Genomic DNA, 23,292 nt, shown 5'->3' with positions numbered 1-23,292 from the left:
AAGATGATTAGACATGGTGTGCATAATTTATTTAATTAAAAGAATCAACTTATGAAAGGCATGTAAAACTATTTTATTTTTTTAAAACTACACCTCTGCAGTATATTCCATTAGTTAGGTAGCAGTACACGAAAATATTTTTTTCACAACTATATGCGAACATGACAGCAGATAGGCTCTTTGTATTGTCGTCAAGTTCAACATATGCTATAGCACTGTAAAATGCATAATAAGATTGTTACTATCTTTTTTTAATTTTAACTTAGTTTCAATAACATCAAATGTTTTGTAATATACCGTGGTGTAGGAAATCCTTCTTGGCCGTATGTTGGCTTGTCACATATGATTTTTTCATTACGAATGTATAAATATATTTTTTTATGACATGCGTCACATGACATGTAATAAAAACTCTGGACAATATCAGTTATTTTTATTAAGCAATCTATTTATTATTAACATTTCATGCCAATTTTTTATGTTTTTTTTTAAAACAAAAAATAATTAGCTTAGTTTTTTTTACTATGTATTTTTTGTTCAAGATTTGTTTACATTGAACTTTTTGATGTAGTTTGTTATTTATTTAAAATAAGGTTGGTTTTTTAAGTTTTTTCTTTTTTTGAAAAATAAAAATATTAATTGCAAAACACGTATAATTAGTTTTTTTTTTTAATTAAATAATATTAACTGTAATATGTTAAGTTTTTTTAATTGAATTATATATATTTTTTATTTTCACTATTGCGATTACATTTTCTCATATGAATCTTGTACCCGTAATTAGATTGCATGTTTATTTTTTATTTTGGAAACTCAAAAACTGCTTAGCAAAAAAAAAACACAAAATAATACAAAATCAAACCCTAAATATTTTTAATTATCACAAAAAAAATCCTAAATATTTTTATTTTGTCATGTACTTATACATATTATATTAAACGTTTTCCACAATGGGACTAAATTAAATAGTATACCAAATTTGAATAGTATACCATTGAATGAGATTTTATGATTATTCATATCAAACAAACCAAAATTCGATATCCTCTGATTCCCAAAATCATGAATTAAAAAAGCACTCAATCATATTTCTATCTATCAATAAATTATTGAATCAAAAGGCCTACATTAATGAAAACATAGTCATCAACCACTAATGGCGAAACAGCCACTTCACAGAATAATCTCAATTACAGCAAAAAAAAAAAAATAATCTAATTTTAAAATCTCATCATAACAATAACAATAAATTCAATTGAGAAATGAAGAAGAATATATTGATAAAAGACTAAAAAAAATCACCTTCAAATTCTGAGTGTGAGCTCATCCTTTTCACCGTAGAGGTAGTGAAGAATGTAAGCGGTAACTCGGATGACGGCGACCCATGATCCGGTCATGATGAGGTGTGTCTGGTAATTAAATATTAATGAGATTTGTTTTATTTTTATTTTAATATTTTATTATATATAAATAATATTTTATTATTTTATTATATATAAATAAAAAGTCACCCATAAATTTCTCAGAATAGATATATAAAACAGAGAGGATTGGGTATATACAATCAGCCTTTATATTTTGTTTAACAATAATTTGAAACTTGTTTTTTTTTTTTTTTTTTTTTTTTTTAAAAAAAAAAGATTAATGGGAAATTACCCCATATACTATTCTTTAACTTTTTTTTTTTTCTTTTCAAATTTACGATTTAAGTTTCTAAAATAGTTGCAGCGCTAGTTGCAATAGGGATTTCTGTACGATTTTTTGTTGCAATTTAGGTTACAGCGCTAGTTGCAATAGGAGTTTCTATGTAGAATTTCGTAAAAATACGAAAAAAAAAAAATTTAAAGTGTAAAAATGAACAAACCTCTTTAAAATCGTAAGGTTAATTTGGTCAAAAATGAATTTAAAAAATTCATGATATCATTAATAGCATTTGATCTAAATCGAACGTCAATCTCAGATTTACTGATATTAGAAAATTATTTCACCAAAATTTAGTCTAGCATAATAATTCGATTCATTTTATATATGGAGTATAAATTGTCATACCGGGTCTATGTATATAGTCATAGAGGCAACTTGTATCTTTTTTCATTATAAAAATAATAGTTAAGTGTTAATTATGATCCGCTCATATTGATTATCATATTAAAATTGAGTATTAAAAATTATATGTATTAAATTAAAATTAATTAAATAAAATATATGACTTTAATAATTATTTTTAAATTAATTCTACATATTTATAATGAAATTTTAAAAATAATTGAAATGTTAATTATATTTTTAGGACTTTATTAAGAAATTTTCAAATTTATTTCATAAATCGAAACTAAAATATATTACTTATAATATGTGTCTATAATTTTAGTGGATTGTGTAATAATCACATTGCTACAAAATAAAATTTACCACAAAGAAATTATTTAGTGACCTAAATATAATTTTAAAGTTATTTATCAATTTACTAAATGTCATAATTAAAATTTTTAGCCTGTTAATTAATTATAGCTACTGATTAATTTTCCAAAGTAAAATAAAATTATACATTTTATTTATTAAAAAATTTAAATTTCAAATTATATAACGAAAAACTTTATCTACAAATAAAAGTAATAAATATATTTTATAAATTTGTAAGAAATAGAAATTAAGAAAATATACAATAATCTTGCAATATTTTATTTTTAACCAACAATTTTACTTTAAGAATAATTTTTATAATATCATTTAAAATATTAAAATATGTATTTTATTAAAAAAAATTATTTATTATTTTTGTAATAATTATATTAGTAGTATTATTTTATAGTGGTTTTTTCATTTTTACAGAATTCTATATAGAAACTTCTATTACAATTAACGGAGCAACCTAAATTGCAACTAAAATCTGTCTAGCAACTCACATAGAAACAATCAGAGAAACCACTTTAGAAACCCAAACCATAAATTTAAAAAAAAAAAGGTTAAAAATTAGTATATGAGTTAATTTCCTTATTTTATATATATTATGAGAATGTTTTGTATTAATCTTTTTACAATTTTTTAATTTGTAAATAATCTACTACAAAAATAATAATTACAACAAATTAGTAGAGATAAATAATACTAATCCAAATCATTTTATTTTGATAATATATATTAAGTAAAAATTATTAATTTTTATATAGTCATAATTTATTCGTTTATAAATTATATACACGCAAAATTATATAATTAATTTAATAATTTTTAATAAAATTATCATATTAATGTGTGTAAGGCTTCAATAATAATCACACACAATAATATTAAAGTTCTAATACTGTAAGTATGTACGTAGCACCAATGGCAGTCAGCAGACTAAAGATTCAATTTGAGATGGGGCATCATATTTTTTTTTTATTAAAAATAAAATAATGCACTAAAAGTTTTAGAAATTTTTACATGAAAAATCCTTTTTACACACTTTATTACAAAATTACCCTCACACGCCTATTACTACAATTCTACTTACAAAGTTATTTTTATTACACATTTACCACTTACTCATCATACCATGCATACACGTGTGCTCTCCCCATGCATCATCAATCAAATCATACTCTCTTCCCTCTCTTTTTTCATTTTGTTTTCATTTCATTTTCGATTCTTCATTTCTGTTCTCTAAGTTCATTTTGAATTCAAGTAACCTCCATTAACCACCCATAATTTATCACGTTTTTCCCTCTTATTTTTGGTTCATCCACGAATTTTCAACTTCCTCTTAGCCCACGATTTAGCAACTGTTTTTCCCTCTCTGTTTCAGTTTTTTTCAATCTTATTTATAGGATGGCAATCACTCGTTCATCTTCATCCCCTTCTCCAGTTCTCAAACAAAAATAAAAAATGGGCAAGAAATCTTTGGCCAACAAATCCAAGGGTAAACGCCCAATCATTGATGATTTTGATTCTGATTTTGAAGCTCCAATGCCGAAGCGTGTGAGACCCCATTCTTCGAAGAAAACGAAGCTGAACTTGGAGGAGCACACGCTTCCGTAAATTTCGGGAAAAATTTCAAAAATCTATTACACATGCTGAAGATCGGACTGAGGTTGGTTTTTAGTTTTATTTTCGTTTCCCCCTTTCTTCCATTTATGCTTTACCCAGATTTTGGCGTTTTCATGTTCATTATGCTTTGTGTAATTTTAGGGTTTCATTTGCGCATTTTGTTTCATGTTTTTAAATTTCTTAGTTATTTATTGTTGCTTTTGATCATTTCATTTGATTCTGGTCTGGGTGTTGTTCTTTAATTTGGTTTTGTTTTCTTTATTTTCAGTGTTTTTTTGTGCTTACAGGTTATGTGTTTTGTTTTCGTTTTTGGTGTTTTCAATCAGTCGTCGATAGTTTCTTTTCAGTTTTTTAATAGTTTGTTACTGGTATGTTTTGATGTGTTTTCGATTTTCATTAGGTTTAGTTGTTTGCTGTTATATTTTAGATTTCAAAACGATTTTCAAATCTTTGCTCTATATTTTTCTATAGTTGTATATGTTTTTTAGTTTGTTTGTTGTTTTAATATAGTTTTATTGTTCTTTTTATACTGCATTTTTCGATTTCTTTTAGGGTTAGTTGTTTACTGTTTTTTTTATAACACTTCTTCATGATTTCTCAAACTGTTCTGTCCTCTATCTTATCCACAATAAATTCCTGCAAAAAACGTAATGAAACTATTATTAAATGATTATGCAACTGTAAACCAACTGAAAAACCACAATTATATCCCCAAAATTACATAGTTCTTACTCATTGTCATTTTTCATCATGTTTATTCGAATCAGATCGATTTACAACTATTATAAAACTAATTTGCTACCATTAACATACATCTTACCTTGTATATATGCTAGCTCTTGGTACTTGTCATATAACACTTCTTCATGATTTCTAAACCATTTTCAAACTATAATGCAACTGTAAGCCAACGCAAAAAAAATTAAAAAAAAGTTATTAGTATCCCTTGGTTCCTTAATCAGAATCAGTTCTGGTTTATTGGTTTTACCATATGAAATGCCTGTTGCACACCATTGAATCAACCAGAATGCAACTAAAAATGCTGTGTATCATTGTTGAAAAAAAAATTCAGTTCATACCTTTTTTTTGGATTTGAGGGGGAGCTCCGTATCCGTTCAATACGTATTTTACATTGCTTCAATCTGAATTTTCGACGATCGTTTGAGTGATATTGCACTATAAAAACCGAAATCAAATGTTGAATTTCAGTTTCTCCACGGTTGTCCTGCTCTTTTTTTAAAAAAATTTATGTTTAGATCGTTGGATTTGATCGTTTCCTATTGAAATTCGACGGGATTTACAAATGCTTTACGTTCGATCTGGTTTCATTATGGTTGCGTGGCCGACTGCATCGATGGAGCTTCATTCATCCTCTCCGTTTGTGACGTGCGGCTGAAGGTAAGGGCAAGTGGTATTTTTGTAATATTTTCCTTTTGGGCTGTACAAATGTTCATTGGGCCGGCCCACAGTATTGTTGTAATATTTTTCCCTTTTTAGAATATTCCTGTTTTTTTCCCAAAGTTTTATCAAAATTAATGAAGAAATAGAACTTGTTCTTTTATCGTATTAAATATAATTTAAAACAAATATATACCAATAAAATAAAGAGTATGAGTCTAATAATTAAGTTGCTAAATATAATTGATAAAGATTAAAGTTTCATCAAAATTAATTAACGAAGAAATAGAACTTGTTCTTTTATAGTATTAAATATAATTTAAAACAAATATATACCAATAAAATAAAGAGTATGAGTGTAATAGTTAAGTTGCTAAATATAATTGATATAGATTAAATTATAAGAGAATCATTTTTAAATAAATTATTATTAAATGTTTAAAAATTTAAATTTAAAGTATTATTTTTTTTAAAGGTAGAAAGTTTATAGATATATTAAGTCAAAAAAATAATAAGATTAAAAAAATAAAGATTAAATAATTTAAATTTAAAATATTAATACTATGAGAAGAGTCACACAAAAAAAAAAAAAGAGAAAAAATTGAACCATAAAAAGAGAAAATAGTTGAACAAAAATTAAAAGAGAAAAAATTAATTATTAAATAAATATTAAATGTTTAAAAATTTAAATTTAAAGTATTATTTTTTTAAAGGTAGAAAGTTTATAAATATATTAAGTCAAAAAAAAAAAAAGATTAAAAAAATAAATATTAAATTATTTAAATTTAAAATATTAATATTATGAGAAGAGTCACACAAAAAAAATAGAAAAAGAATAATTGAACCACAAAAAGACAAAATAGTTGAACCAAAACTGAAAAATTAAAAGAGAAAAAATTGAGTCAGAAAAAGAAAAAAATTGAACCACAAAAAGACAAAATAGTTGAACCAAAACCAAAAAACTCATTTATCTTTATATATATGTTATAGATTATAGTTATATAAGAGAGAGGAGAAGTGTATATAAATAAATATATTTATATAGATATATAAAAGAGAGAGAGGATTGGGTATATATAAATATATAAAGAGATATAATAAAAGGATATTTGATGCCTAACAATTTATAATTAAATATTGAGTCGTATATAATTTACGGGCTTTTTCAGTTTTACACTTTAAAATATATATATTTTTTTTACGAAATTCTACATAAAAATCTCTAAAATTGCAACAAAAAATCTTATAGAATCACCTATTGCAACTAGCGTTGTGTAACCACTTTAGAAACTTAAACCGTAAATTTGAAAAAAAAAATTAAAAAAATAATATATGGGTAATTTCCTTATAATTTAATATAATAATTTTTAAAAAATGTTGTTAATGGATAGAAATACCTTTAATTAGCTATTAGTTAGCCATAACACATAAAATTTATTACACTAAATTATATGAGATGCATAACTTAACTAAGACCAATAGTAACATCACACCTTAAAAGACATTACAACTTTTGACATTTCTCAATATAAAATATATATTTAGTAATGGCATAAACAAATTTATCATTTCTCTATATAAAATATTTATTTAGTAAGGTGGCATAAACAAATGGTGCATATAGGCGGGTCAATGCACGCAAAAAACGTTAGTTCATTCTCTGGTCTGCTTTTGGTACAATACATATGACTTTTTTTTGTTTTCCTCCCACCTATTTTGAAAATGACAAATAGATAATAAAAATAAAATAAAGTAATTAGCAAATTAAAACGTGAATTATCGATTACAATAATATATAATTTAATAAAATGATTGAGATATTACATATCTCGACTCTATGAGTATAAATATGCAAGTTGATAGAATAGTTGAAGTATAAATTTGAGCCAACAAGTTCTAAATCATCATCATCATCATCATAAATACATTTACAAATATCATTGAATATATAGCACAATTATTCAATATATAAATAAATAAACTCAAATATGAACGATGACATGCCTCCAACAGTGGTGGTGCCTAGATGGACACCAAGTGCAAGCCCAACAAGATCTCTTCTGACTAGTACAGTGAATTTGGAGATGGATATCATGAAAACTAATAATAAAGGTATTGGTATTGGTATGAGCAATACTACTTCTCATCATCATGAGCCTGTCGTGGAATTCCCATTCAGCACTGGATTTGTTGGTGAAAAGCCTCATGGACTGGAAAAAGAAATAAAAATATTAGATGATGACAATATTAGTTTGACATGGGAGGAGTTGGGTGTTAGAGTTTCAGATGGCAAAAATGGACCAAAAAGCATTCTTCAACATATCACTGGCTCTGCCCAGCCAGGTGAGGTTTTGGCCATTATGGGTCCTTCTGGCTCTGGAAAATCCACTCTCTTGGACGCTTTAGCAGGTATGTATACACTATATACAACTTAATTTCAATATCAGTACACATTCTCGACTTTATCAAGTAAATTGTTTAGATTGATTTTCTTTATGGTGTGATATAATTATGTAAAATTTTAGAAGATTGTAAGTAATTATTTCATTTATTTTTATTTGTTTTTATCGAAATTAACTATAAAATTAACGAAAAAAAAAATATGCAAAATAAAAGGGGAGATGAAAAAAAATCAGCAGATTTTTAGGGGAAGATGAAGCTTTTTCCTCTTCCAGTTTATCTTCTTTCTCTAATTATGTTGACTTATTAAATTTGTTTTATTAAATTAAATCTTGTCAACGAAGGATTATATATGTACTTTATATATACGGAAGGTTAATATGAGAAAAATTGAAAACGGGAAAGGATTATTGACTTATTTTATATTACAGGGCGACTAAGTTCACAAACCAAACAGACAGGTGATATACTTATCAATGGCCGGAAAGAAATACTTGCTTATGGTACTTCGGTAAGAAAATCTCACACCACCACAGTCCACACACACATACAAAATATTTTCCTATTGATTTTAATTATTGTATAGTTGACAAAAATATTTAGTAAATATTAATTAATGACAAGTAACTTGATCTATCTATTACTTATGCATATGTCACCTTTTTAATAGATATTACTGCAAAAAAAAAAAGTAACTACTACAAGTCTTTCATAATTAATAGTAATGTTTCATGATAATGAATTACCGTATATTGATTTTTTTAGGCATACGTAACACAAGACGATACTCTAATGACAACATTGACAGTAAGAGAAGCTGTTTATTACTCTGCACAACTCCAACTTCCTGATTCAATGTCCAGATCAGAGAAGAGAGAAAGAGCAGAGACAACAATAAGAGAAATGGGTTTGCAAGGTTCAATGGACACAAGAATTGGAGGTTGGAATGTAAAAGGCCTCAGTGGTGGACAAATGAGAAGAGTAAGCATATGTATAGCAATCTTGACTCGACCAAAGCTTCTCTTCCTCGATGAGCCTACTAGTGGTCTTGATAGTGCAGCCTCTTACCATGTTATGAATCGCATTGTTAAGCTTGCACAACGAGATGGGAGGACTGTTATTGCATCAATTCATCAACCAAGTAGTGAAGTTTTTGAGCTTTTCAATAATCTTTGCCTTCTCTCTTCTGGTAGAACTGTTTACTTTGGTCCAATTTCATTGGCAGAAGAGGTATGTATGTCAAACCAACATTTGGTTAAATTTCCCCTAATTTTATTATTTAATGAGAAAATTGACCAAATAGTTTTAAAATGATGCAGTTTTTCGCTTCAAATGGCTTCCCCTGCCCATCATTAAGAAACCCATGTGATCACTACCTCAGAACTATCAACATGGACTTTGATGTTGTGAGTTTTTTACATTACACTAGTTTGCTCTATATACTTGCAAATTTTATTTTTCATTTTTAATTTAAATGTGTGGTTATTGTTTACAGGACTTAGAGCAAGGTTATGGTAACAATACAAGAACTAAAGAAGTCATTGACACTCTTGTGGAATCCTACAAGTCTTCCGAAAATTTTAAACAAGTTAAGCACCAAGTTTTCGAGATACGCCAAAAGGTAAATTTATAAATAAATATTGGTTAAAAATGCTAATTTTATCACATAATACAAAGGGAAAATAAATTTATGTAAGAGTATCTAATAAAGTTTGCCACTTTTTCCTCTATTTACAGAAAGGAACGACCTTGGAGAAGAAGGGAAGTCAAGCAAGTTTCATTACCCAGTGCCTTGTTCTCACTAGGAGATCCTTTGTGAACATGTACCGCGATCTTGGTTACTATTGGCTTCGTCTGGCAATCTATACTGCTTTGTGTTTATGTGTAGGGACCATCTTTTATGACATTGGCTTTAGTTATGGCTCAATACAGGTAATTTAAATTTATACACACTTAGCTATTTCCTTAAAAAAAATGAAAAAAAATCTTTAACTACTTAGGGTAATTGAATGCTAAACTGTATGAGTTTAAATTGTTGACTTTAGGCTAGAGGAGCAATGCTGATGTTTGTAGCAGCATTTTTGACTTTCATGGCCATTGGTGGATTCCCATCTTTTGTAGAGGACATGAAGGTTAGTCACACAATAAGGAAAGTAACTCCAATTGAATGTTATTACTGTAAAACAAACTTCTTAATTTTTTATTTCTTCATTGTAGATATTTGGGAGAGAAAGACTAAATGGGCACTACGGAGTGGCATCATTTGTAGTGGGGAACACATTTTCATCAATACCATACCTACTTCTCATATCTGTAATCCCGGGAAGCATAGCCTATTACCTTGTTGGACTTCAAAAGAGCATTGGGCATTTTGCCTACTTTTCAATCATGCTTTTTGTATGTATGATGTTGGTTGAGAGCCTTATGATGATTGTGGCAAGCATAGTGCCAGATTTTCTAATGGGGATCATCACAGGTGCTGGAATTCAAGGTGTTATGATGTTAAACGGTGGCTTTTTTCGCTTACCAAATGACCTTCCTAAGCCCTTTTGGAGATATCCAATGTATTATATAGCATTCCACAAGTATGCAAATCAAGGATTCTACAAGAATGAGTTTCAAGGATTGACTTTCCCAAGTAACCAAGTGGGAGGAGGATCGCCCACCATTAGTGGTGAGGAAATTCTAACAAGTGTTTGGCAAGTGGAGCTAGGCTATTCAAAATGGATTGATGTTGGGATCTTATTTGGGATGGTGGTGATTTATAGACTTATATTTTTAGCAATAATCAAGACAAAAGAAAATATTAAGCCACGGATTGGAGGTTTGAAGATTGATAGTCCAATGAAATCGAACAAAATCATAGAAAAGCTTAACCCCAGCTGAATATATACACCTTAAACTAAAAGGAAAATTTGAGTGTCTATATATGCATCATGTGGGTGCTTAATTAAACATTTGTTAGGGTTAAACTAAAAGTATGTAAAGAGAATATTATTATTATTATTTTGGAATTGAAAAAAAAATATGAAATTCTTCATTTTTTCCATTTTTTTAACAATTGAATGTTTTAATTATTCGAGAATAATTTTTATACATATGAAAAAAAAATTTATATTAATTAAAGAGGTTATAATGCTGTTTATCATGATAGAATTAATTAAGATTACTATAATAAATAAAACAGTTAACAATATATTAATTAAATAAATATGAATCTTTTAACTAATGGTTGTGTTGACTATCAAAATTTGTCACTTAATTAAGTAAAGAGCATTGCTATTGGGCACCAGTAGTGCTTATTACTTTTACACATGTCGCATTTGAATTGACTAATGATACTTCTTAAAAGTTATTAAATTAAATTATATAGGACTTAAAACTTAATTAAACAAATAGCTATATTACCACATAAAATGATACTAGACACCACTAACATTTTTTGTAAAGGAGGATAGTTTGTTAATTCTGTTAGAGTTTGTTATTAGTTTGTTACACAGTTGGTTAGATTAGTTCCAACTGTTTCTTGACTGTTGTAGCTTGTATATAAACTTTGTAACACTCTCTATTGCAAGATAGCTATTCTTTCAGCTCAATCTTTCTCTCTTTCTTTCTTCTCCTTTCTCTTCTCTGTTTCATCTTCTTCCTTTCTCTTCATGTCACGATACAATACCAGGTCTAACATGGTATCAGAGCACTTTCCTCCATTAATGGCAAATGTTGCTGTTAATGGTGGAGGAAATACCTCCTCCTCCGATCCTCAGGCAACTCAGACCAATGTCTCTGCAAATCCGTGGAATCGAACTCGAGAAACAGAGCAAACACGAAGCCCTGTGTATTTCAGTCATACACTTTCAGTGAAGTTGAATGATCATAATTTTCTTCTCTGGAAACAGCAAGTTCTTGCTGCGATTCGAGGACACCAGCTTCAACGATTCATTCAAGATGTTCCTCCTCCATCGAAATTCCTCTCTGATGCAGATCAAACAGCTCAACGATACAATCCCGAGTTCTTGAATTGGGAGATTCAAGATCAATTACTAGTCTCCTGGCTTTTATCTTCTATGAATGAGAGCCTCCTCATTCGTATGGTCGGATGCAACACTGCCAGGCAGATCTGGTATGCCTTGGAAAAGCATTACACGCTGCAAGTCTCTTCTAAGGTTCTGGAGTTTAGAACTAAACTCCAAAATCTCAAGAAAGGCACACTGTCATTAGATGAATATCTCTTGAAAGTTAAGCAACATGTGGATTTACTTGCTTCTGTTGGAGAAACACTATCTGCTCGAGATCATATTGCAACCATTTTCAAAGGACTGCCGAGTGATTATGACACCTTCATAATCTCTTCTAATACTCTAATCGAAGAGTATTTTGTTGCCGAAATAGAAGCTTTACTCTTAGCATCAGAATCCAGAATCGAAAAATCAGATAAAGACTTTGATCTGAATGTTAATCTTGTTGAGTCAACACCAAGATCAGCTGATAGTATGTTGCAACTCGAAGCAAAGGTTGCTCATTTCAACAGAAATTTCAGATATCCTGCTCCTTCACGAGGTCAGTATTACTCCACTCATCCGAATTTCCCTCCTTCTAATTTCCAGAATTACTCTTCTAATCGTCCCCCTTATTCTGGTAATTTCTATCGAGGTTCATCCTCATCCATAAATCTGGGAAGGGGATCAAATGCTGGAACCAGAGGAGGCAAACCATTTCAACAACACAGAGTTCAATGCCAGCTTTGTCACAAGCTTGGGCATACTGTGGTTGATTGCTTTTATCGATTTGATAAAAGCTTTACTGGTGCAGTTCCTACTGCTGATGCCTCCTCAATGCAGGCTAATTTAGCTCAGACCACCTCTGTTGATGATGGAAATTGGTATCCTGATTCAGGTGCTACCAATCATTGTACACCAGACCTTCAGAACCTGATGACTAATGCTGAATACACTGGTTCTGACCAAATTTATGTGGGAAACGGCACAGGTCTGTCCATTCAACACCATGGTACCACTCTTATTGCATCTAATAATTCTGATAAGCCTTTATTTCTTCGAAACCTACTGCATGTACCTGAGATAACTAAGAATTTGCTAAGTGTCTCTAAATTTGCTTTAGACAATAATGTTTTGTTTGAGTTTCATGCTGATGCTTGTTATGTAAAGGATCAGGTTACCAAGGAAGTGTTGTTGACTGGGATCCTCCACAATGGCCTGTATACTTTTGATCCAGGCCATTTCAAAGTGCTGAATTCTTCCCATCCATCTCTCAGTTCTGGTGCTTCATTTTCTGGTCAAAAATCTGCTCTAGTTGTCACCAATGACCCAGCTGTTTCAGCTTCCAGCAATACTTGTACTCAGTCTTCTGTTTCAACTTTTGATTTGTGGCATAACAGACTTGGCCACCCTTCACACAAGGTGGTCACATCTGTATTAAACTCTTGTAATATTTCATGTAATAAAACCTCCAATAGTGTATGTCAAGCTTGTTGCTTAGGCAAAATACATAAAATGCCCTTTCCAAAAGTTTCCAATACAATGTATTCTGAACCTTTGCAACTCATTGTCTCGGATCTATGGGGTCCTTCTCATACATTATCCTATAATGGATACAAATATTACATGAGTTTTGTAGATGCCTATAGCCGTTTCACTTGGATTTATTTACTGAAAAATAAGTCTGAGGCTTTAAAAACCTTTCTTGCATTCAAAACAGAAACTGAGTTACAATTAGGAAAGAAAATCAAAGTGTTTCAATCCGATTGGGGTGGGGAATATAGGACATTTACTGAACCACTTAGACAAGTTGGTATTATTCATAGACATCCTTGTCCAACCACTCATGAGCAAAATGGCTTGGTGGAAAGAAAACATAGGCAAATAGTTGAACATGGATTGAGTTTACTTGCTCAAGCCTCTATGCCATTACAATTTTGGGATGAGGCTTTTCGATGTGCAGTCTACTTACATAATCGGTTGCCTACCCCTATTCTTAACCAAATTTCACCAATTGAAATATTGTTCAAAACCAAACCTGTCTACACTACCCTTAAAGTGTTTGGCTGCCTATGTTATCCCAACATTAGGCCTTATAATCGCCACAAGCTAGACTTTAGATCCTCACCTTGCACATTTTTGGGATATAGTCTAAATCATAAAGGTTATAAGTGTCTAGATTCAAATGGTCGCTTGTATATTTCTAGAGATGTAATATTTGATGAATTCCAATTCCCTTATGCTACATTCTCTACAAATAACAACTCTATCATCTCTGACACTTATTCCTCTAGTGCTATACCTATTGCTCCTATTAACTACTCGGTTGAAACACTTTTCTCCTCTTCATCTGCACCTGCTGGAACATCTGTTCCTGGTGCACCAGCAATTCCACTTTCTGGTTTGGCCAACAATGTACCATGTTCTACTACTGAGATAACATCTCAGCCAGCCATTCCTTCAGGAGTCCCTCTTTCTAATACAGAACCTAACCCTGTTACCACAGATCCCAACTCTCAGTCAACAACACCCTCCTGTACTCTACACCACCGGTACTCCTACTCCCACCGTTCCCACCGGGGCTCATCCGTACCGCCCGCCGTACCTGGTTCTTTACTCAACAATCATAGTATGCAAACTAGAGCAAAATCGGGTATTCACAAGCGTAAAGTTCTATTGGTTTCTCAAGAGCCCACAAATGTTAAATCTGCTCTTAAAGAAGAAAAATGGTGTAATGCAATGTCTGAAGAAATGGTGGCACTGAAAAGAAATGGAACTTGGACATATGTTCCCTTACCTCCTGGAAGGACTCCCATTGGTTGCAAGTGGGTATATAAGGAGAAGTTAAATGCAGATGGCACAGTTAACCGCAACAAGGCTCGATTAGTGGCTAAGGGGTTCCACCAACAAGCTGGATTTGATTTTACTGAGACATTTAGTCCTGTTGTAAAACCGGTTACAATTCGTGTGGTACTTTCTCTTGCTTTAACTCATCAATGGTCTATTCAACAATTAGATGTTAATAATGCATTTTTAAATGGTGAGTTAAAGGAGGAAGTATACATGACTCAACCCCCGGGCTTTGAACTTGCTAATGCTCCTCATTTAGTATGCAAACTTCACAAAGCACTCTATGGTCTTAAGCAAGCCCCTCGTGCATGGTTTGAGAAGCTGCATCATTGTCTTGACTCACTTGGTTTCTGTTCATCAAAGTCTGATCATAGCCTTTTCATCAAGCATACTTCATCCTCTGTCACTCTTATTTTGGTTTATGTTGATGACATAATCATCACGGGTAGTGACTCCGAGCTTATCTCAACATTAATAGAGGATCTGCACTCAAAATTCTCCCTTAAACATCTTGGTAATCTTCATTATTTTCTTGGTATTGAGGTGCAAACCACTACTGCAGGACTTCACTTGTCTCAGGGAAAATATATCAAGGACCTACTGTCTCGAGCTCAAATGGAGGGAGCAAAACCAGTCCCAACACCTATGATCAGCACTCAAAAACTATCTGCCTATGAAGGAGAACCTGTTGCCGATCCCCAGTTGTATCGTTCAATTGTTGGTGCTCTACAGTATTTGACAATTACACGGCCAGAGATCTCCTACAGTGTCAATAAAGTTTGTCAATATATGGCAAATCCTCTTTCTTCTCACTGGAATGCTGTTAAACGCATCCTGAGATACTTAAGTGGCACTGTCCAACATGGTCTGCTCTTTAAACCAGTGACTGAACTTGAAATTTCTGCATTCAGTGATGCTGATTGGGCTAGTGACCCTGACGATAGGCGTTCTACATCTGGTTTTTCCATCTTTTTTGGATCAAATTTGGTTGCTTGGCAGTGTAAGAAACAAGATACCGTATCCCTGGCCAAGCACTGAAGCTGAATACCGAAGTGTTGCACAGGCTGTCTCTGAACTTACATGGCTCAACTCTCTGTTTACAGAACTTCGTGTTCCATTGGCTCGCACACCAGTTTTATGGTGTGACAATCTGAGTACTGTTTTATTGACAGCTAATCCAGTTCTTCATGCCCGAACGAAGCATATTGAACTCGATTTGTACTTTGTCCGAGAGAAGATATCACAGCAACTGGTTCGTGTTAACCATGTCCCTGCACTAGATCAGATTGCTGATGGTTTCACTAAAGCTTTGTCTAGCTCACGATTTGCTGTTTTTTGTAACAAACTTGGTCTTGATGTATGCACCAATTCCAAGTTTGGGGGGGAGTGTAAAGGAGGATAGTTTGTTAATTCTGTTAGAGTTTGTTATTAGTTTGTTACACAGTTGGTTAGATTAGTTCCAACTGTTTCTTGACTGTTGTAGCTTGTATATAAACTTTGTACCACTCTCTATTGCAAGATAGCTATTCTTTCAGCTCAATCTTTCTCTCTTTCTTTCTTCTCCTTTCTCTTCTCTGTTTCATCTTCTTCCTTTCTCTTCATGTCACGATACAATACCAGGTCTAACACTTTTTAACATTTATTTTAAGTTAATAAAAGAAAACCAAAGTTAAAGAAAAAGTGATGAACACACATGAACCTTGGACAACCTTAGAGAAAATATTTTGAGCACCCATGAAGAAAATGAGCATTATATTGCTTGAGAGTTAATTGCATAGTAATTTTCCAAACCTTATCCTGTAGGGGAGCCTCTGCTGGCCTTATATAGTACAAGTGGTCAAAAGGGGATAATAGTAATGTACTCGGCAGTCAGGCTTTGTAAATGTCAAAGTCGTGGGTGCCTCTTGTTCCAACTATACTTATGCCTAATTATACTGCCACTACAATCTTGAAAGCTTTATAGGTGGCGTGGTCGTACCTCTAGCTTTTCCTTCCTCCTACACGTCTTTTGTGCCACCTCGTAGGAGAGTCAATACTAATCACGCTTAAGGAAAGGTCTGAGGGCTCCCTTATGAAGCTATTGGTGTGAGACGAGCGAGTGGAGGCTTGTGTGGGCTCACGAATGCAATTGGTAGTAGTGCAAGGGAGGAGCATGAGCCCCGGCCGTGCAAGGACCGAGAGCCATTGCATTCGTTTAGGCCGCGAGCGAATAATCTCAAGGGAGTCACTTAGTCAACGACAGTGAGTTCGCATGGGGCTCATTTGTGCCGTGATCGGAGATATATATCTAACTTACTAATAGGCTCCCAAGGTGCCTTATTCATCAGAGTAAATGGAGGTTCTCTTTATACTCATGCAAAATTTGGGGATCAATAGGTTATTTGTACAATTTACCATTTTAAGAATGCATGTGATTTTGATCTCAATTGCTTGTGTGGATAGAATTCATAGATATCTTAGAAAATGAAGTAAGTATAATTAGATTATATATCAAACGGTCGATATATGACTTAATGTTAGGATTGAATTCTTGATTGCACATGTAAAATGTAATATCTTAGTTTAATTTTTGAAATTAATTAATTTGATGAATTAATTTATTTAAATAACTATGCTCATGTACTAAAAAAAGATGTTTTTTGTCACTCAATACGTTTATTGGAGAATATTATCCCACATAGATTAAATGTGAAAGTATTGAGCCATATATAAGAACATGGGCTACTCCACTCATTGCCAATTGGTTTTGAGTTGGAACCCCATGATTCTCAACATGGTATCAGAGTCATATCCCTAGCGGGCTTTCGATCCACACATATCAAAGAGTTAGCCAGCCGCAAGCGAGCAAAATGGTACTCCCAGCCGCAAAATAAAAAAATAAGCGAGCAAATGGCACTACTTATGATAAGGTGATTCAAGATTGGTGAGCAAAATTAGCCACTATCTTGAGGGGGGATATTGGAGAATATTGTCCCACATGGATTAAATGTGAAAGTATTGAGCCATATATAAGAACATGGGCTACTCCACTCATTGCCAATTGGTTTTGAGTTGGAACCCCATGATTCTCAACAACGTTAATCAATGCCCAAAACGAATGCGAAATAATATACCTTTAAAATATTGGCCAGGCTCAGATTGGTTAAGGTGGCTAAAAAAAATGGATTTGGGGCAAGTCTTTTAGGTAGCAGGTGGTGGTAGCGGTGGAATCTCAGATCTGGAACAGACTTCAAATTTAAATTTTTTAGTTTGTAGTTTGCGTCTTTGCAAAATAGACAAGAATAACTTTTTTTATTGCATCGTTTATAAACTAACGGTACTGTTCATACATGTCTTTTGACAACTAACGTAAAAATAATATTATTTGTATCTAATATTGTATATGAGGATTGTGATTTACTTGCTTTTCTTGATAAGTTTTTGTGACTCACGGGTCCTCTGAGGTGCAAGTAAAGTAAAAGGAAAACTGGAGCCATGAGTCAGAGGTCTCCCAGGAATGTACATATCAGTCTCCATGTCTTGGTTCTCAGTGGACAGGATCCATGTGACAGTCAGTAGTCCCGTGATCCGTAAGGAGAAATACCGGGTAAGCTATACAATCCCACACCGCCTAGGGAAGGTCAAGTGGGATGACTCAGAGACTGTGTAGGTATGGGACTACACAGTTGAAGAGAGCGTAAACGGATTGATTGGTACTACCTATATCAACAAGGTGTATCTTGTTTTTGGTAGCCCATCTCAAAAGAACTCCACAGTTAAACGTGCTTGACCTAGGGCAATTTTAGGATGGGTGACCTCCTGGGAAACTTCCCAGGAAGCGTGTGAGTGAGGACAAAGCATGCTAGAAAAACTCGTGTTGGTCTGTAGGGTCAGTCATCAGTCCATGAAGCAGCCAAAGTTGTTAGCCCAAGATATGTTTCCAAGAGGGGGGGTGAATTGGAAATTTAAACTAATTTCGGAAAATTAAAACTTTTAACACAAAATTGTGCAATTAGTCAATTAATCAAGTAAAAGCAAGTAGTATGGCAAGCAATATATTAAGACAAATAATTAAACTTGTAAAGTAAAGAGTTTAAGGATTAGAAAATGCAAACTCTCGATTTTTACAAGGTTCGGTAGAACTATGCCACCTACGTCCTTGGTCTTCAAAGCTATGGACCTAGCTTTGAGCTCCAATATCGAGCCAAGTTAACGGGCTTGACTAACCCTTACAACCGGGAAATTTTCACCAAGGTATTTCCAAACCTCTTACAATAGTTTCGCACCCCCGAGGACTATTAACCTCTTTCTCGGATTGTTAAAGTGCCAATCTCACTATTTCCGGGTTGTTTACAAAACCGGTGCCAACCTCACCTCAATCACAATATGGAAATGTGTTTGATATACAAGCTAAAATCACTCTAGAAATATGATGATACAATGGAAACCTAGAGTGAAAAGCAAGCACACTTAAGATGAATAAAATCAAATTTTGGCTCAAAGTGTGTGAAATGTGTTGGTTTGGATTTCAAACTTAGAAGCTCCTTAATCTCACTTAGATAGGTTAGATATATGTAATAAATGCTCAACCAACTTATTTTTTGAAAGAAAAATCGAGTTTATATAGTATTTGAGAAAAAACTAGCCGTTTATAGCCGTTAGCACGTTTCCCGAGGTGGGGTCAGCCATGAACCGGAAGTCCGGATGGGAACCGGAATTCTGGATTGATTACAACCGGAATTCCGGTTGCCATCCGGAATTCCGATGACCGACTCGTAGGCAAAAGTTGCCATTTTTCGGGACTTAAACGCGCATAACTTCTTACTCGATTATCCGATTTCAGAAATTCCAACTTTGTTCTCTTAGTTAAACAAAATGTAATTTAGAAATTCAATCAAAAATTTTTTTGAACTATCGTGTGAGAAAACTTGTTGCACAAGTTAGTGAATGGGCCAAATTTCAAATTTATAAAAACTTAGTGTGCTATGCAAATCACTTTAACAAGACTAAAGTAGATTTATACCATTTAATTTTGAGTAGTCTTGATGTAGAAGATCCTCCTAGCTTGATTTGCATGTTTTTGATCCCAAGTTGATTTTTCCCGAGAGTTGACCTTGACTTTGACTTTGACTTTGACTTTGACTTTCGGGTTGACTTTTTGACTTTGGGATTTTGAAGACCTCTTTTGAATAGGGTCTTGAGTTGTTGATCCCTTGATGAATCTTTTGCTCTTGATATGCTTGTTGAGTCCATTTAGTGTTGCTTTTAAAAGTTTGGTAAAAATACCAAAATATTTATTTTCTCTTTTAAATTTGCTACAAAATCAATAAATCATTAGTAACAAATAATAAACAAATATTTGCTAATCATCAAAACAAGGAGATCGAAAAGTTTGAGTTAACAATCTCCCCCTTTTTGATGATATCAAATATTTGATTATTTTGAAAGGGAAAGAAAAAATTTAAGCAAAGTAAGTTGGATTAGCTCCCCCTTAATGTGTGCAAGAAAAAAAATTTACCTTTTAATTTTACCTTGCATGAATTTGTAAACTCCCCCTCAATTTTTACTTATGATAAAAGGATTAGATACCAAAAAAAATTTGAGGTGATGCCAAAAATTAATCAATAGTTGTTCTCCCCCTTTTGATTCATCAAAAAGGGTGGCAAAGAATTCACAAAAAAAATAAAAGAAAAGAGAAAAAATAATAAGAAATAAAAACAAAGCAACAAGCCAATGCATTAAAAAAAGAAAACATAACATCCAAAAGAACATTCAACACATCAAACAAACAAAAAAAAAATAAATAAATAAAACAAAGAAAAAGTACCAACTAACACAAAGTCAAAAGGCATGAAGCCTTTGCACACAACCAAAAAAAATAAAAGGAAACTAAATAAGCCAAAAAAAAAAATAATGCAAGAACTAGTTTGGTGGGGGGCCAAAGCGATCCATGTATGCCCTCCATTGTGCCATCTCCTCTTGCACATTAGCAAACCCATGCACCATGTCACTCCTCATGGTGTTGATGTCATTGTTGAGGTTGGTGAGTTGTGAGTTGAGATCATTCCTCAAGGTTTGAAATTGGTTGTCAACCGAAGTGTGAAGACGAGTAAAAGCTTCCTCAAGGTTAAATTGGGGAAAAGTAGGCATGGGAGGAGCTTGAGGAGGCATCTCTTCTTCTTCTTCTTCTTCTTCTTCACTTTCACTTGCAGGCAAATTAATTTCTTCATCATCACTCTCCAAATCAATTTGCATTCTTTGCCCTCTTTTGGGTGTGAACACCCACTCATTGTTAAGGAATTTGTAACCCATAGCCTTGAATGTTTTGGATCCTAGAATGTCACTAGAGGTAGGATCATTTTTCTTTTCTTGTAGGGTAGGAATTCCTAAGAGAGGAAAAAGGTAGCTAAGGAGAAAACCAAAGGGAAGTGCCTTAATCATATTAGGCTTGTCCACATCCATTATGAATTTTAAAATAAGATAGCCTAAGTTGATGGGTGTAGTTTTGGCTATGATGAGATGCATGAGTAATTGATCAATGGAATTGATTTCATCTTGGTGGCCACTTCTAGGAGCAAGATTTGCAACAATAAATTTGTGGAGAATCTTAGCCTCTAAAGTGAGTTGGTGTCTTTTTGGTCTCATAATAAAAGGGCCATCACCACAAATATTCCTAGAACACTCATCAAAGTTAAAAATGGCATCATTTTTGAGAGAAAGTTTGGGTTCAAGTAATATGCCACCATTTGGTGCTCCTAACATGTCATTGAGAGAGGCTACATTGAGTTCAAAAGCTACTCCTCTAAGTGTTCCTCTAACACCTAAAGGTTCTAAGGTAGGTTTAATGCAAGCATAAAAACCTTGAACTAGCCTAGGATACAATGGAGTATTAATTTGAATAAAAGATGTCCATCCTAGGGTATCAAAATGATGACTAAAATCAACACAATCAAGGCTAGGGAGATCACAAATTTTACCTTTGAGAATTTTCCTAGAAGAGAAATCATTCACAAACTTGTTGTGATCTTCATCATTGAAGAAGAGAGTGGGCTCTTGCCTTGCTTTTGCCCTTATTTCCCTTTGTTGAATTGCACTAGCCATTCTCTTGGAAGCTCTTGATGAGGAAGCCATGGAAGAACACACTTCTCCCTTTTTTTTTTTTTTTTAATTATTGGAAGATGAGAGTGAGGCTTTGAAAGAGAGAATTTTAGAGAAAAGAAAAGAGGGGCTGCTGTATTAGGGTTGAAATATCTGAATGGGGGAGGAAAAATTCGGTGGTAGGGTTTAAAAAGGGAAAAAATCGCATTAAAAAGACAAAATTGCCCCTTTTGCTGATCCTGTGCCATCCGGAATTCCGGATGGTACAACCGGAATTCCGGTTGGTACAGGACGAGAAAAATTAATCCCTAAAAACGTGCTAAAAAATCCAATTTTGACCCAAATGACCCCAAACCAATTCTAATACCTTTAATATGATAAAACAAAATTGCTCAAACAAGAAAATCTGAAAAATAATGAAAAATGACGATTTACGGTAAGTTTTTCGAAAATTGCCAAGAAAACTAGAACCGTACCAAAAATGAGTTTTATGCAACGAAATTGAAAAATTCTTTTTCCAGCAGTTTTATAAAATAAAATGTGAGGTGTACAAACTTACGGAATCGAAAAATATTGAAAAATGAGAGAGTTTGACGAAAAACACTCTTTTAGGCCTAAAAATCTAAAAATTCAACAAGTGAGGTACCAAAAATTTGTTTCATGCAAATTTCAATCAAGGCAAACCTATAGGCATACTAAATACACTCTATTTCACATATTCAAGCATATAGACACATAAGAAAATCAAATATGCAAAAATTCACATGTTCACTTGTTTACAAACAAGTCCAAAGTTCACCAAAAATCCACATTTTGACCTATAATTTTAAATTTTTCAACAAGGATAGTTCATATAGGTCAAGTATCAATAAATTTTCTCATCTATGCATATAAATCTTATTAATATCATATTTGGAACAATTATGCATAAATAAGTAAGTAAAGAGACATGAATTTTTTTTTTTATAGCTAACAAACCTTATATTTCATTTAGGTTGGTCATGCCTAGCTCTCTTCTAATGAAACTGAATCTCTCATCACTAAGAGGCTTGGTGAATATATCCGCTAATTGGAATTCGGTGCTTACAAAGTCTAGCATAATATCACCTCTTTGGATATGATCTCTAAGGAAGTGGTGCCTTATGTCAATATGCTTGGCTCTAGAATGCAATATTGGATTCTTAGAGAGAGGTTAATGGCACTAGTGTTATCACACTTTATGGGTGTACATTCAAAATCAATATCAAAATCCTTAAGAGTTTGTTTCATCCAAAGTATTTGTGCACAACAACTACTCGCGGCTATATATTCGGCTTCGGTTGTGGATAGAGCTACCGAGTTTTGTTTCTTGCTAAACCATGACACTAAGGAATTTCCTAGAAAGTGACAAGTTCCACTAGTACTTTTTCTATCCGTCTTACAACCGGCAAAGTCGGCATCCGAGTAGCTAACTATTTTAAAGTTTGAGTTCTTGGGGTACCAAAGTCCTAGATTCATTGTGCCTATCAAGTATCTAAATATTCTTTTAACGGCACTCAAGTGG

At 32.7% G+C, this 23,292-nt stretch overlaps 1 protein-coding gene across 1 annotated transcript; it reads left to right on the top strand.

The window, feature by feature from the left end:
• The first annotated feature begins 7,281 nt into the window (after positions 1–7,281).
• LOC115712272 (ABC transporter G family member 1) lies at positions 7,282–10,875 on the top strand. The gene is made up of 8 exons (XM_030640529.2): positions 7,282–7,836; positions 8,259–8,338; positions 8,593–9,057; positions 9,147–9,233; positions 9,323–9,448; positions 9,565–9,759; positions 9,873–9,959; positions 10,045–10,875. The coding sequence occupies exons 1-8, from the start codon at positions 7,416–7,418 to the stop codon at positions 10,711–10,713; spliced, it is 2,130 nt and encodes a 709-aa protein (XP_030496389.2). The 5' UTR covers positions 7,282–7,415; the 3' UTR covers positions 10,714–10,875.
• Positions 10,876–23,292: the final 12,417 nt, after the last annotated feature.

Source organism: Cannabis sativa, chromosome 4 (genome assembly GCF_029168945.1).
Source record: "Cannabis sativa cultivar Pink pepper isolate KNU-18-1 chromosome 4, ASM2916894v1, whole genome shotgun sequence".
Lineage (NCBI taxonomy): Eukaryota > Viridiplantae > Streptophyta > Magnoliopsida > Rosales > Cannabaceae > Cannabis > Cannabis sativa.
The sequence above is the reverse complement of the archived record's forward strand: the minus strand, read 5'-3'. Positions and strand labels throughout refer to the sequence as shown.